Genomic DNA, 16,250 nt, shown 5'->3' on the forward strand with positions numbered 1-16,250 from the left:
GGAGGGGGATCTGGAGACTGTCACGAGCATTGAAGAAAAATCTGCTCACCTTATCTGTTGTCATCCTTTTGCTTTCACAGAATGTCTTTAATAACTCTGTCACTTTCCTTAGGAGGGGAAAAAAAATACAAAAAAGGTGGTTATGTCTATATGCTCTTAACCAATCCCTTCAAAAAGGATAGAATATGGATAAAATGATGTTTTGTATGGATAGTCTAGCCTTGTGGAACCTGGCCACAAATCCGACTCTCAGGAGAGAGGTTGGCACAAATCCATTTGTACGCATTGAGCCAGAATAATTTGAATTTACTCAGCACAGCAGGGCATCAAACAGCATAAATTCCCCACCACTTAAGAACTGTTCTCTGGATTCAACTGTCAGAGGTCTGTAATAACAGCTATTACGTTGTTTCTGGATTAGAATTGGAGTATCTTTCAATCATCCAACTCCAGCATCGAGTATTCCATCAGGCTTTTCGTCTGAGTGATGGAGATTATTCTGAGCACTTTTCGAAACTCAGGTGCCTCGATTTCAATCCCAGCCTTTAAAAAAGTCTTCTTGTAACCTAGCTGTCACTTGATTCTATTATACCATATTTTGTTTTTAGAGAAAACTCTGGAATGGCTCGCTCGGTTGATTGAAAAAAACCTTTTAATGTACAAGTTAATTAATTACATTAATTTAAATGATGACAGCCTCTCAGAAATAAACTCCCAAATTGTAACCTTTTGTATGTTAAGCATAGGAAAATACAATACACAATTATTCAAAGAAAGACTGATATACAGATAACAAAAGTTGTTGTATAACAAAATGTCTCACACAAGGCTGTGTCCTGGGAAAATTCTGATGCACTATGGGGACAAAGTGAGATTGTACTGCTATTGTAGATTGGGGATTCCACGAGCAATCAACTGAGATCAAAATCATTTCTTGAGCTATACAAATTGAAATGATATTAAAGCAGATTTAAGAATTTAAAATTAGGTAACTTCTACACCTCATAACTCAAACAATAAACTACTTCCCTTCGCCCTTCCCAATTTAGAAAATAACATTGGTGTTCATCAGCAAAGACTGAAAGGGACCTGCGTTTAGATGAATTTGTGTAAAGTTAATTAAGTGCAATTTTGTCAATTTTCTTACCATTGCCATACTACAGCCTCTACAAGGGCAAGTAACCTGAAGTGGAGAGAGAGCTGTGGGTGGGGCCATAGGAAAGCTCTTCAGAATTGTGTGACTGTAGCTTCATTAATGGTAATATGAGCCCGTGCACGTTGAATTAATTCAGTACAGAAGTGACTACCCTTAGAAGTATTAAATGTCTGTAATACACTTCAACACATCCAGCATTGTTTAGATGAACATCTTTCTTTCCTTGCTCTTTTTAGAAAACTTCTTACACATTCCTTTTTTAAAAGGACACTGTGGATGCACCCCAATTCTTGTCAATTTTTGAGTTCTCTACCCAAGCTTGCGCCACCTTGACCTTCAAAGTAGGTGGAGATGTGATCCCAAATCTATCCCAACCAGAACAGGAACTGAACCAGTATCGTTGGCAGCACACTGATCTGTCTAAACCAACAGGTCTCCATTCCAAAAGAATCAGAATTACACCCAAATTCGGATTGTCACAGCATGTTGTAGCTTGGACAGTGACGTGAGAGGCTCCAATTTCTTTCCATAAGATGACTGACAAGAAATCTTTTTGCCTGCCACTGGCATACATTGAATAGCAACCTTTCCAAATATGTTTGGCTCATTATTAACATAACTTCTTCGGCCATGCAAAAGGGTTTGAATCTGCAGCTTTTGCCAAAAGCGCAAATCTGCCGGTGTATTAATTATTTGGGAATAATTACTATTTGTTGCTTTAGATTACAGTCAAGAGGCTAAAGGGGATGGTTGCTATAAATTAAAACTTTGATGGGTAGATGTCAGTTGTCAGGACTAGGCTGCAAATAGTGATAGTGGGCAAACTTGCTATCCTGAACAGAGGTAGTGCAGACCTGGTTCTGAACTTGCATTTAGGTAGCAACAATAGCCTCAGGTCATTTCAAAGTCACTTACAGCATGTTAAATACTTTTGAGGCAGATTCACAATTCCAAACGTAGGGAATGTGGCAGCCAAATTCCACAACAGACTGTCTGTGTGGAGTTTGCATATTCTCCCCGTGTCTCCATGGGTTTCCTCCGGATGCTCTGGTTTCCTCCCACTGTCCAAAGATGCGCAGGTTAGATGGATTGGTCTTGGGGATTGAGGGTTACAGGGATAGGGTAGGGGTATGGGTCTGGGAGGGATACTCTTCAGACGATCGGTGTGAACTCAAATGGACCAAATGGCCTGCTTCTAAACTGTAGGGATTCTATGAAAATTGCAGTGTGTCTAACACCAAGTGATAACAAAGAACATACTTGGAGACATCAGCAATGTGCATGTGGCGCAGCTGCAGCCAAAGCTCATCATCCTCATCCAGGAGGGTATCTTTCACTCGAGATTCTGCAACTCCTGCAGTTTCATATCTGAAAAACAAAGCAAAAAAAAATTCTCCAAATCCCACATTCAGAAATACTGCGAATTATATTTTGGGTCTCCTTCAATACACATTGAATTTCTAAGTCTTCCTTCCTCTCACTAAGAAAATAATTGCTTCAAAATCTAAATACTCAATTTCTTTAAAAACGTTGAAATATTAAAGTCAGCATCTAAAACAAAAACTTCCTATTTTACTTTACATTGGAGCCCTGACTTGCTACAATTGACAAAGACAATGCTCTCTGAAACAGACAAACTGGGAACAAAATATCTGTAAGATATGGAGGGGAACTCCTGAATACTATGGAAAAATTCCCAAATGCCTGGGTTTTAAATGCTTTGTTTAAGTTGATTATGGCTATACACACTGGAACTCTTACACCACCCACCACAACTCTCGACATTATGCACCAGAGAACATGATAATGGAAATTTTGCATTCAGGCTTCAAAAGCTTTTTATTGGAGTAAATTTTAAAACAAACTTACGAATAAATGTCTTGATCAATTGCTAACAAATCATAGGCCATAGCTTGGAGGGTCAGCTCGTGCAGGATTGGTGACACTGGGTCGTAGCCCCGGTCGACTATCAGCAGCTGCGAACGGGACTTTTCAGGACCCTAGATATAAGTTGGAGTGAAAAAAAAAAGGAGGCTCAAGACAAAGGACAATTTTGCCCAATGTGATTTGTCTATATGCAACAGAATCCCATTTTATGCAACATGGTGAGGTCACAAGAAGCAGAGAAATTTTCCCACACGACAAACAGTTCAAGTCTGGAACGAGCAGCCTGAGACTGTGGTGGGGGCAAAGTCAATCATGTCATTCAACAGCAAACTAGATTATTATCTGAAAGGATCAATGAAAGGGGCCAAGACACAAATTGATCCATTGCTCATTCAGAACAATTGGCCAAATGGTCTCCTTCTAAGCAGAAACAATTCTGAGAATGTGAATAAATGAGAAGCAGTTCAAGAAAAATACATTAGTCTATCTTCAAAGACAATTGTACAGAATACAAATAAGCATACAATCACTGGTCAAGATGGGTTTTAAGTAAAACTCTAATAGCCAGGTTAACATTTTTGTCGACCAACATTACTGCAGCAGAAGGTTATTTGTGGTAAATTGTTACAGATTGGTGAAGAACCTGTGGTTTGTAATGTTCAAAACTTGCAGGTAGAGGGTGCTGTTGCACAATGAGTTACTCCGCATTAGCGATGGAAAATCCCAATCACTCCCTAGTGTTTAGTAAATTTACCCACCTTTTATTCAGGTTGAAGACAACAGCTTTGGGCTGTTTCTTAATGGGTTAATTGTAGCATGGCCTCAACCGGCAGGATTCTGTTTTAATGAAATTTCAAAGTACTTTCCCCTAACATGGAAGTTTGGGAAAATAGAATAAATCCAATGATACAATATGGACTTCCCAAAAACGCAAATGTGTGACATTTATCCTATGTTAGGGTGGCAATAAATGTAAAACACGGCAAAAAAATTCATTAACGTTTCTACCATGTGTGTCTTTGAGAATGCAAATACCAACTCTAAGGAATTTTATTTGGAAATATCAGAATCAGAGAGAAAGGCAATAGCGCGTAATGTGTATTAGATTTTGCAGATAACAGACCGTGGAGATCAATTATACATGATGAGTTGCATTTGAAGATACTGTTAAAGGTGCAATCTAAAACAAAGGCACAACACAACAAAGTGGTGGAATACTCTCTATTTACCTGAATTGGGACAGCTCCAACAACACTCAAGAAGCTTGGCACTGCTCAGGACAAAGTACTCGACTGGCACCCAACCACCAGCTTAAATATTCACTCCCTTCATCAGTGATTCACAATGCAGCATTGTATACCATCTACAAGATGCACTGCAGTAAATCAATAAGTCTCTTTCAACAGCATTTTCCAAACCTGTGACTACTACCAACTAGAAGGACAGAGGCAGAAAATGCACAGGGACACCACTGACTGCAAGTCTCCTGTGAAGCCATATACTATTCTGACTTATAGGTATTAGTGTTATTTTGCAACTCAAATGCAGCAACTTCTATTTTTAAATCACTGTACGATCAGTAACAAGTAAAATAACCATAAATTGATAGTACTTTTAAAAAATCTGATTCTAGTTAAGCTGTGAGTAATTCATGCTCTGTGGATGAAAACAAATTGGACAGCACACCTGCCTTCCTGCTGCCCATTCTCTGTCCACCTCAGCTGGAAGTGATTTCCATACATTATCCACAAATGGAATGCCGTGTTACAGGCCAAAGCAACAGACTAACTACACCAACAGCAAGACAAAATAAAAACAAAGGATATTTGAACCATTATGAGCGAAACGAAGCTGACACAATGATAACCCAAGACCGTCCCAGCAGATACCAGACATCTAGTCACACAAAATCCTTTTGCAGGAACTAGATGGCCAGTGCTAAGAGCCCAAAAACAGAAATAATGCAACAGATTAAGTCTTCTATAATATATTTTGTCATCTAATGTTGACTGAACTTTAAAAATAAGTTGATTCGTTACAAAGCAGACATGAATAAAGGACTCCAATATAGGTGAACAAGACTTAGGCTTTAATGGGAGATTGTCTGGATAACAAATAGTCAGCTGAGCTCAGCAGGGAACTACAGTTCCACGAAAAAGGAAGTGAATGCATTCCATGCATTTCCTGCAGAATTGCTTTCAACAGAAGAACAAATTCAGAATGCTGACAGCAACTTACAGACTTACAAATTATGTTAGTTAGGTTCAGTCTGCATCTTTCTGGTTTTGTTACAGGAGCAGGCAGTTGGGGAGGAGAAAAGGAGAATTTAAGTCTCCAACATAAAGCCAAGATGCTGGCCTATTAAGTCTGTACTCAGTTCTTCGATAATCAGAGTAAAGTGGCACACAGAGCATTGCGTCTTATAAACCGTTTTCACTGTGTGCCATCAGAAGCCTACTGAAATCCTCAACGTTAATCACTTCCAGGTACATACGGCCGATAAAATTAATCAGCACCAGATGGCTAAGAAAACTTGGGAATATACAAAGTTATTCAACTTCCTAGCAGCTCCAAACCATGTGATACTTTGCAACTGGCAAGCAACCCCAAATCTATATCAACAAAATATTTGATTAATACAGCACATGGGTCTGCAGTTAGTGACAACGTCAGCGAAGCCATCAGGAGCAATTAATTCAATTAATCACCTCGCTACATCTTTACCAATTCCTGCATTTACATCAAACATTGAACTAAATACTCAAACATTTAAGTCAATAGCCAATATGCTGTCCAGAAAGCCTTCTTGGGAAGTAGTTCCATGGCCTTGAAGCTCTTTGGGACATTGTGAAGGTGAAGGCTATGGGCAAAGTGCTGGAAAGTGGGCTTAGGGTAGATTCAGAAGAGTTTTTTGTCTGTGCAGATTCGATGGGCAGGAGGGCCTCTTCTGTGCTGTATAATTTTATGATTCTAACATTAATCTTTCTTACCATTCCTTTTAATTGATTGTCATTCAACTACTCTGAATCATACTTTTCGTTTTCTCAACCTTCCAGGACATTTTTAAAAATTAGCACAGCACAATTAAATGGCTTGATCGTATTTTGTTGACATCATTTTGCAACTTTATGCACAGGATGTCCATCAAGTGCAGCACATACCTATCAGTTTTATGACAGAGCACATTTTGCAAAATGTGCAGGTCAATGCCACGTATGCAGAAAGCTACTACCAAGAACTGACCGCAGATCTGTTGGACAAAGAATGAGACACACAGTAACATGCACTGAAATAAATGCATGGTTATTTACCCTTGGCTGAAATGTGATTGTTCACGTTCTGGAAGAGAGAACAGGAGATTGGAAAATGGACAGGGAAGCAAGGGACAAAAGGGGGGAAAAAAAAAGAGAAAACAAACAGTTTAAAGCAAAAGAAAGATACTCTGCAATGCAGACCAATAAATTGAGACCAGTTCACTTCAGAGTCTTGACAGAGCACTCAATTTGACACATCTGTACTTGACATTATAAAAGTGTTAAAAGTTTAAGTCTACTTTCTAAAATCTCCAACTGGTCCGTGGCATTGCTTACAAAGTAGAATGGAGCACAATTACAGTGTTTGATGTTGATGTGCTCTATCGATTAAGGGCTCTTCATGGCCAAATCTGGGTAATTGAGATGGACCTGTAATTATAAATTTATTTTAGCTCTCTGGTTACGTTCCTGGTTTTTTTTTGAAAAGAGTTAATATTTACCACAAGCAAAACTGAATTTTCACCTGATGAAAAGAGAATACTTAAAAATATTCTTGAAGGTGAAAAATCAGGTTAAACTGGTCCATTATCAAAACGGCCAACTATTCATCACATTAGGATTCTGCAGTGACAGCCGAGAGCAAATAAAATCAAAAATTCAGAAGTAAATTTTTAAATAGTAAAATCCAAATTCTGAAGGAGAAACATGAACAAAATTACTCTCATCTACTTAAGTGTGTTGACCCTTGTTGAGTAACATTTCCCTGGTGACAGGCATCTGCAAAGAGGCCAGTTATTAATTTGCAGCCAAGATAAGAATACAGACACAGTGTCTCTACCCAAGGACCAAAGTCCTCGGTTCAAGTTTCACCTGCTCCAGAGGTGTGTAATAACATCTCTGAACAGACTGATGAGGAAAAATTAGAAAAGTAAAAGTAAACAAAAGACAGACAGACTGTTCAAACATTGAGGCCATCACATCAGAATTCTGTCAGCTGTTTGAAAACCTATGGGTATGAGATGCTATTTCTGGAAAGTAAGTCATGAGCTCAATAAGTGCGACGATGCTGTGGCTTTAAGACGTGCATTTTGTCCTGGTTCTTTTTCTGCCCAGAAAGATTAGGGGACAGGAGCTGAGCAATCTATGAAAAGATAAACAACTTGTGAAGCTTTGGTTTTTTTAAGAAAAGGCTGGAACAAGAAAAGCAGCCAGGTTCTTTTGCTTTTGGCAATGGCTGTTGAGGTCTTGAAGTGAAAGCTAATTTTTCCATCTCTGTTACAGCCAAAAGCTGGGGGCTCGGTGTTTGCTACGGGAGTTGCATGACACAGTGTTCTGAATCTGCCTTCAGTCAAGGATGCGTTTGTGGGATGTTACCATACTGGAACAGTTAATGATAGTATTACTGTATTTATTTTAGAGTTAAGTTTTCCAAGAGGGTTGTTATTCCAATTCCTTCTTCCTTTTGTTGCGTTTTAACTATAGTGGATAAACAAAGTGTATTTTGCTTTAAATCCAGTAGTTTCACCAATCGAATTGCACCTGGAATGCAGCACCTTACATTAACCTTTAAAATAAGAAAAAGCTAGGGTATAGACTATTCTCTAAATATTGATGGAGTTTGGTCAGGTCTATAATAATAGGCCACATAAGTGATCTAGGATTAGAAGGGAAGCTGAAGGGAAGATGACCTAGGGAGCGTGTGTTGGAAAATAAGTACTTTGATGAGCACAGGTAAAGATAAAGAGATGTACAGTTGTGGTATGAAGCATTTCCACTTTTATTCTATCCTACCCTCTTTATCCAAGCATTTGATTGTTGGGAGATGTTCAATTAAACCTATCATATATAGTTGCAAGTCAAATTTCATAGGAACATACAGGCAAAAGTACTGGAGGTTAGAAACAGCTAAAAGCAAAAAAAAATTGCTTTCACATCCTGACTCAATGGCTACATACTGCTAGATCAGCTTCTGCACAGACTGCCTTCTGCACAAGCTGAGTCCATTAGAGTTATTACATGTGACACTTCAGTGCCTCTTCATTTCCTCTTCCATCCCACTTCTCAAATGGAATTTGTAACCACAGAAATGCTTCAACATGCAAATGTTTTAGTACTTTAAAATGAAATACACACCAAAATCTCTCAGATTTAATTTATGACCAATTTCAAAGCTCAATTCACCCCCCCCAAAACAAAAAAAAAGTGTGACTTTCTTATACAAGGGTTATACAGTATAACAGCTATTTGAGTACAAGGCCTTACTTTGACTAATTCTCGCGTATTCCTTTATATCTAATATTCACACTGCTGTTTCTCAGCAAAAATGGCAATTCTCCCCCAATGTTGTCGACTTTACAAACACCTTCAGCAAAAAAAGGGCATAATTAAAAATGAGATAACAGATAATGAATTGAACAAGTTGGTGATTAACATTACTCACCTCCCCCATGCTGGGATTATCAGCTTTGTATGCATTCAGTTTGTCATGAATTAGATTTGCCAAAGTTGCATTGATTTCTGGGCCCCTAAAAACACAACAAGGTAGTTAAGTTTTGCACTCCAAACGATAAATGCCACCAGCTGCATAAGCTTGCGCTGTGGGTTTTGGAAACTGAAGCAGTGGCTGGTGTCACTGCAGTATGTTCGTGATGCAGAAATCGACACAAACAGCTCAGAAAGGTGGCGTAGATAGGAACATGAAAGCAGATAGGGAAGGCAAACAGTTGAAGAGAGTCAGACAGGTAGTGCAGGAGTCCCCTGGTGTGCTATTCACCAACCAGTTTTTGTGAAGGTTGATGGGTGGGAAAACAGCTGTCATCAGGGACTAATTGGATGGGGGATACAGACGTTTCTGTGACCACAGATGTGTCTCCAGGACATGTTGCTTCCCTAGTGCCAGAGTCAAACATGTCAAGAGTGGCTAGAGGTCATTTTTGGGAGGGGCTCAAGGAGGGCGAACGGCCACATACAGTAGTCTATGTGAGATTGTTAGGACACAGGCAGGAAGTGGGGCTTGGTTCTACAGTCAGAAATTAGGTGCTATTCTTTAAGTGCTGTTAATCTTCTAAGCAATCTCTGGATGACTTTCAGGGTCACATACAAGCAAGTACAGAAATAGGAGCAGAATATAGTTGATGAATAGCTGGAAAAGTGGGAGGACTCTATTTCTGGGCTGATTTTGGGAGTGGTTCTTGTACAAGCCAGTGGGTTGCACCAGAACAGAGCTGAGACTGAGTTTCTTGCAGGGCGCTTGCTAGTACTGTTCTGTTGACAGGCCTTTAAACTAGCTGGGGTGAAAGCCAGGAAAGTATAATCAGACAGTAAATAACAAACAAAACACAGAGACAGACAGTATTAGAATAAACAGAAAGGAAAGAAGAAACGTATTCTAAATCGGGTTACTTACACTGCAGGTTTGTGAATGCACATAGTATAGCTTGTCAGTCTTATTGGCTATAAGTACAAATTGCCAAGTGAAATTATGATGTTGTGATAATAAACAAAGACATGCCTCAAGAAGGGAAGGGCTGGGTGTTAAATTGTCATGGTTATGGGATCTTCAGGAAAGTAAAAATGAAGGGACGGCAGTATTGGTTGGGGAGTGCACTGCAGTGCTGCAGAAAAGATGCCACAGAAATTTAAAAGGCAAGAGGAGTGGGGCCAATTAGAGGCCAAAATGGGGATTTGCATATGGAGGTGAGGCGCTGGCAGGGGTGTCAAATGGATACTCTACATGGTCTTTACTCAGGATAACTCTGAATATTGCTTCTATTTAAGTCCATCTTGAATGCTTCATTTGATACTGCCTTAAACAGAAACAATGTTCAGGGTTAAAGGGAAAGGCAGCAGAGTGGCACTAAGTTGTAAGATGTTCAGAGATAAAATGCAAAGGAAGGGCTGAATTAAACCCAAGCACTTCAGTCATCCAAAGACCAAAAATGAAAATTAAAAGGCTACATTTAACATACACAATTGTTAAATATCAACATTACTTCGAGAAATTATACACAAAGTAATGTCCCAATTTCATGCATACTCCAAATGACTATCTTCCCAAGAATGAATTTTGTCATGTTAGTCAGCAAACACACAGCTAAACTCTAATCTAATCTAAACAGAGCAAGGATCAGCTTTCTCCCCGTTCCAAATTTTAGGCAGCATCTCACCTCAGTAATGGCATCAGTAAGTTTTCAATTTCCTACACAGATCATCTCCTTGACCATGATATATTACCAAATCATATGGCAAGATATTGAGTTGTAGGCTTGCTGCCATAGAAGCTTGTTAACAAATGTTTGAACTCAATTTCCAGCACAGCTTTGAGGCAAGCTTCACCACTAAGTGATCTCGTTTTGTGTTAAATTATTCCAAATTTCTGTGAAAGGACATTGGTATAACTCACAGCATTGAAAACTCCTCAAAGTGAAGTTTAATTTAAATGTCTTTTGCCCAAAAAAAATTCATAGGAAAAAAAACTGAATTCTGTTGTATTTCTATTTTATACTTTTTAAAAAAAATTTGGAAGCTTGAAGGAGAAAGATTGCAAAACTACTTTTGCAGATATGCAGTAGCAATAGCCTCAAAAAATCCTATTTGTGTTTCACTGAAGCATGAAGAATAGGGTAGTTTGGGTGCCCAAAATCTTGGTCAAAGTTCTGGATTTTAAAAAAAAATTGCTTTCTAAAAGCAGGACAGTGGAGTGACAGAGGGAAGTTCAAGATGGCTGAAGACATGATTATCAATTGTAGGGAAATGAGTGAGACCTAGAGATTACAGACAGGAAGGGGCAAGGTTATCAAATATTTAAGCCTTCAATTCTTTAAGTACAATAGTTAATTGGAAGAGAAACCAATATAGGCCTGCAAGAACAGGGTGGAATTGGTTTTGAGAAGTGTAACTTCAGATGCTTTACTGGCCTGAATTAAAACAGATTTTGTCAGCTTCATTTGAAACAGGAGGAAAAGACTTTAAACTCCATATGTTGTATTGAGCTCCTTGTGTCCGTCACAGAGATCTTCATTCATACTATATCAACTTTAGTTCAATTATTCCAACTCCTTTTACGGAATTCAGAAATAGAAGAACTTAAGATGAATTGTAATTTATGGAGCTTGACACCAATCAGAAGGCAAATGAATACCACAACTATTCAATTACAGCATGATGAATGTGTCTTAATTTCATCTATTTGGTGCAGTTCCATAATCCTTAACACAAAACCCTTCAAAAACCAATTCAGACGTTTTCAATTGACAGAGCCTGAACATTTTTTTTGGGACTGGAGGGAGGCAAGATTTACACCCTTGGCCTGTCACTTTGGTATGCTAGGAAGGAGAAACTATACTTTGATCTCAAATGAGACATGTAAACAGACTTACTTTCTATATCTCACAGCTGGATATTCCTTCAATGTTTCACATAATGTTGCAATCTGTTCGGCCAGCTCCTCCAGGAGCACACTATTACCATTTGCAGTGTGACAGCTGAAGAAGTGATGGAATGAATCCAGACAATCCAGTGAGAACACCTTATGGAGATCACACACATACTGTCACTGGAATGCCAGCACTGAGCATAAGCACACTATGCCTTATAGGCAAGTACACAACAAGTGCTGTATTCAGGAAAAATATGAAACATGGCTAAGTACTTTTGACAGAATGCAAGATAAAGCTTGCTTTGAATTCAACTTAAAGCAAAAAACCAAAAAAAAATCAGGTTAATATTCTTAGGGTTTACTTTATTAATGCAAGATAAAGCTGTTAAAAGAATGAGATTTATCATAGCAAAAGGTGCATATTAATAACTTTAATAAGTGGTTTGCCTTCAAAGGCAACTGCATCTATGGAACTGTCACAGATGAATTAATTATGCAATCCTGAAACAATAGAGTGCCCTCTGGTTTAAAGAGCAAGGTTTATTCTATAGATATTTAAAAATGTTCTGTTATGACAAAGAAAAAGTACACATTTATATTAGTTTAAAAAAATGTCAAAACATGGTAAAGCAAAACTGCTGACAAAAATCTGAATTCTGTTTCAAGTTACTTATCACAATTTTAACTGTTTTTAACTTAACTGTAGAAGAAATTAAAGGCACGTCAGATTAACGTGAAATGAAAATGCAAGTGTGTCCTTCATGTGGCAAAATGCATCTGCCACTCATGCATGCCCACTGCAATGCTAGAAATGCTGTTCATGATTAAAATGATGCATTATTAAAACAGCTGTCTTGCAATTACTTACTTGGGATTCAAAAGGAAGGAAAGATGCATGAATTTCTTTGAGGGTTTTTACTACTTTTGTGCACCGTGATCTTCCAAGCTCGGTAAACAGCGACTCTGGGCAGGCTGGAGAGAGCAAAAATTGGGACTGAAACCAAACCAGATTGATCAATGCCGAACACAAATTTTTGGTCAGATTATCTATCATCACAATGGCTAACTTACAAAGAAGAATCATGACCAATTTACAGCAAGTTCATATAAATGGTGATTTCCAGCGAACTCTTAAGTACATAAAAACATTTAAAAGTGTGGTTTCGTGAGGTAAGATTTTACTTTCCTGTTATGCTTTGAAATAAATTCAGTTTTATTTAAGTTTCTCATGTTTGCTCTCCTCTATCCATTCCACCTGACAGAGTGCGCCCCTCTGGACCACATGCAATACAACGGTTTACTAAAGGTCTAATTCTAGGGCAGTATTAGTTACGTATTTAGGTTGGAGTTAAGAAAATGTTTGCATTATCACTGATAGATTTTTCATGAGAAAATGTCTATGGGTAAAGCTGTTGTGTAGGGGCACTATGTGGCATGATGGTGCATTTCAGCGCTATCACATTAGTTCTACCTGACACCTCAATCCCCAACCTACCAGCATACAATCAGTAAAAGATGAAGCCAACACTTTCAGCCTTGGGGAGGGGAAGGCATGAGGTGGGACAAAAAAAAAAACTTTAAAAAGGATTACATGTAATTTTCACAAAATGTATAAACGTAACACAAGTTAATCTAACTGGAGAACTTTTCACCTGGATGGACACCTAAAGAGAAGCAAACTGGCCCAAACTAGAAGTCAGAAAATATCAAACCAGCATTACATTGAATTCTGTGCATACAGCTGACCATACCTTGATTGTGGTCAATACAATGCATTTTACGTCATGAGAAGACAGCGCAACACCAACTTTACAGGTAGCAGCACTTCAAACAGAACAATACTTTAATCCTATTTACCATGAACCACATCCTTCCCAAATTCTTGTCCACATCCCTCAAACAGCTGCTTGCACTAGGTTCCAGTAACCCCATGGAGTAAATTGAACCATGCGTCATATGCTCTTGGATTCTCATGCAGAACTATGGAAAACATACATATCACTGTTCTCCCAGAAAGGCTCCAAATCATGCATGTTAAAACATCCAACATTTGGAATAGCAATACATTTCAATGTTGTTATTAGCTCAGATTAAAATTGGGAAAGGAACAAAACTGGAAACATTAATACTCACTGTCAATGAAGAATACATGGGCTGCTTTGTACATAAATGTTGGAGTGTCTTTGAAGTCATTAATCAGGGCTCGAACAGACTGCAAAAGAAAAAGATGAAAAGTAGTATCTACAACTAAAATAGACCAGATGTATACATGGTTATTTTGCCCATGATGTAACTTACAACTCTAGCGTATACAATGAACAACGACTCCATACTCCTTGGTGGTGTGAAGAGATGACATCTGGTCTTGAAATGTTGTTAGCTTGCTCAATCTCTCTACTAATGCTGCATGACCTGCTGTGATTTCCAACAGTTTTTATCTTCAGTAATCCATATCAAACGTGAACAGTAGGGTACTTACAGTTTAATGGTTATTGCACTAAATGAGCAAAGCAACTGTTGAGTGTTCAAAACCCATAAATTATGAAAGTAAATTAAGTTTGGAAATATGGTGGGTTGGGAGCCAACAGTGACTATCATGAAAAAAACTGTCAAAATTTAATAATGTTTATTCAGTTGTAACATTTCAAAATATCTTTCATCAGAACTACTCTGAACAACTGAAATGTCATAATCCTCTTTTCACAGATCTTTCTTATTTCCAGAATTTGTGTCTTAATTTCAGTTACCTTTCTGCTCAGAATTCAAAATATTAAGTTAGTTTTTCATCTGAACAAAATGCCAATTGGCCTACAATACATTTCCAGAAGTACTGCCTTTTATTTCAAAATTGCCAATACTTGCAGTTTGCTCTTACCATAAGTGCACAATAAATAATCTAAATGGGATTGAAATAAAGCTGAGCTGGGGGTAAAACAGAGGCAAGAGTAGGGAACATCAGAATCATTAATCAGAAATGCCAAATTCTCAGATGAAATGTTTAACAAGACTCGTCAATCCATTTAACCTTCATAATCACGGTGGCTCAGTGGTTAGCACTGCAACCTCACAGCGCCTGGGACCCGGGTTCGATTCCTGCCTTGGGTGACTGTCTGTGTGGAGTTTGCACATTCTCCCTGTGTCTGCGTGGGTTTCCTCCGGTGCTCCGGTTTCCTCCCACAGTCCAAAGATGTGCAGGTTACGTGGACAGGCCACGCTAAATTGCCTGTAGTGTTCAGGGGTGTGTGGGTATAGAGGGATGGGTCTGGGTGGGATGCTTCAAAGGATCAGTGTGGACTTGTTGGGCCAAAGGGTCTGTTTCCACACTGTAGGGAATCTAAATCAGAAATGTGACCACTGAGAAATAAAGTTGACAGATCAAATACAATAGATCCCGTAAATACCACATACAAAGTGCACATGACAAACACTTTAAAACTAGTTTTAATATTGTGCAAAAGGCCCACAATAAAGCCCACGCAGGCCCGACAAAGGATCAGCACTCCAACAGCTTATTCTGGTACATTTGCTAACGAGAGAACCCACTTTATTGATTTTACCAAAGAACATTTGCAACTACAGTACCTAATTACATTTACACATTGCCTGGACACAGAAAAACACCCCAAATCACTTCATAGAAGGACCATAAGATCAAAGCTTGCATTGAATCAAAAATAAGAGGGCGACTAAACAAGAGGGATGGAGACGATGAGAGGAAGGAGGAGATATAGGAGAAAATTCCATCACGTGGGGCCAGTCTTACTGGTAGAGTACCACATTTCTAGCCCTGGGATCATCAGTTCAATTATTCGGTGCAGTCACCAACTGGAAGCCAAGGGTCTTTTTTCCCCAGATGTACAAGAAATGGAAATGGTTGATATGGCAATAAAATTTATAAAACAGGGACATACATTGTGTGATAACTCAAATTTTTAAATGATTAAACTGAAATTGATGCTGAGATTAGGTTTAAAGATTATGTATGTCTACTTTACAATTTGCTGCCACTAGTTTGTAACAGCCAGAATTTGCAGCTAAAATGCCAAGTTTTTTAAAAAGAATTCCAGAAAAAGTCAGATTGCCCTGGATATTTGAATATTATCCTTTTACTGCTGAAACTTGTGCTAAATTCAACCCAGAGAAAACAGATTTAAGGATATCACTATTCTAGCCTCAAGTTCATGTAGTCAGGTAGTACAACTGTACTGCCATTTACTTCTCTCCTTTATACTCTTACACAGACAGCCTATATAAAAACTTGCCAGCGATGATACAATTGTCTCCCTACAATGTAACTGGGGTAGGGTCCAGATCAGGAGAACCAAACACAGAAGTACTTCTTCTATTAGTATAGTTGTACAGCAAGTCAAACCAAGCATTAGTTGCCCTCAATCTGGTTACTCGGAGACTGGTGTGGCTTTTTCATCAATTGGGGTGGAGCTGCATTCCTTAGCAACGTAGGAGAAATGCATTGCAATAGTCTGGGGCCACACCCATAATCAAAATTAAAGATTATGGAACATTTTAACAAATGCGCAACCATAATGAGCCCGGGCAGTAATCTGAACAATAATTG

The 16,250-nt window shown here is 38.6% G+C and overlaps 1 protein-coding gene across 4 annotated transcripts in view; it reads right to left on the reverse strand.

The window, feature by feature from the left end:
- Nucleotides 1-16,250, reverse strand: part of stxbp2 (syntaxin binding protein 2) — a 48,460-nt gene that overhangs the window by 12,105 nt on the left and 20,105 nt on the right. For 3 of the 4 annotated variants that reach the window (XM_048521792.2, XM_048521794.2, XM_059640029.1), the window contains 7 exons: nucleotides 13,808-13,886; nucleotides 12,543-12,646; nucleotides 11,676-11,824; nucleotides 8,738-8,822; nucleotides 3,026-3,156; nucleotides 2,417-2,524; nucleotides 50-107 (listed from right to left, as the gene is read on the reverse strand). In XM_048521792.2, coding sequence (XP_048377749.1) covers nucleotides 50-107; nucleotides 2,417-2,524; nucleotides 3,026-3,156; nucleotides 8,738-8,822; nucleotides 11,676-11,824; nucleotides 12,543-12,646; nucleotides 13,808-13,886 — 714 coding nt within the window. Of the gene's footprint in view, nucleotides 1-49; nucleotides 108-2,416; nucleotides 2,525-3,025; nucleotides 3,157-8,737; nucleotides 8,823-11,675; nucleotides 11,825-12,542; nucleotides 12,647-13,807; nucleotides 13,887-13,972; nucleotides 16,234-16,250 lie in introns of those variants that run through there. The other variant, XM_048521793.2, reaches the window with a different exon arrangement.

This window comes from Stegostoma tigrinum, chromosome 35, assembly GCF_030684315.1.
Source record: "Stegostoma tigrinum isolate sSteTig4 chromosome 35, sSteTig4.hap1, whole genome shotgun sequence".
NCBI classification, from domain to species: Eukaryota; Metazoa; Chordata; class Chondrichthyes; order Orectolobiformes; family Stegostomatidae; genus Stegostoma; species Stegostoma tigrinum.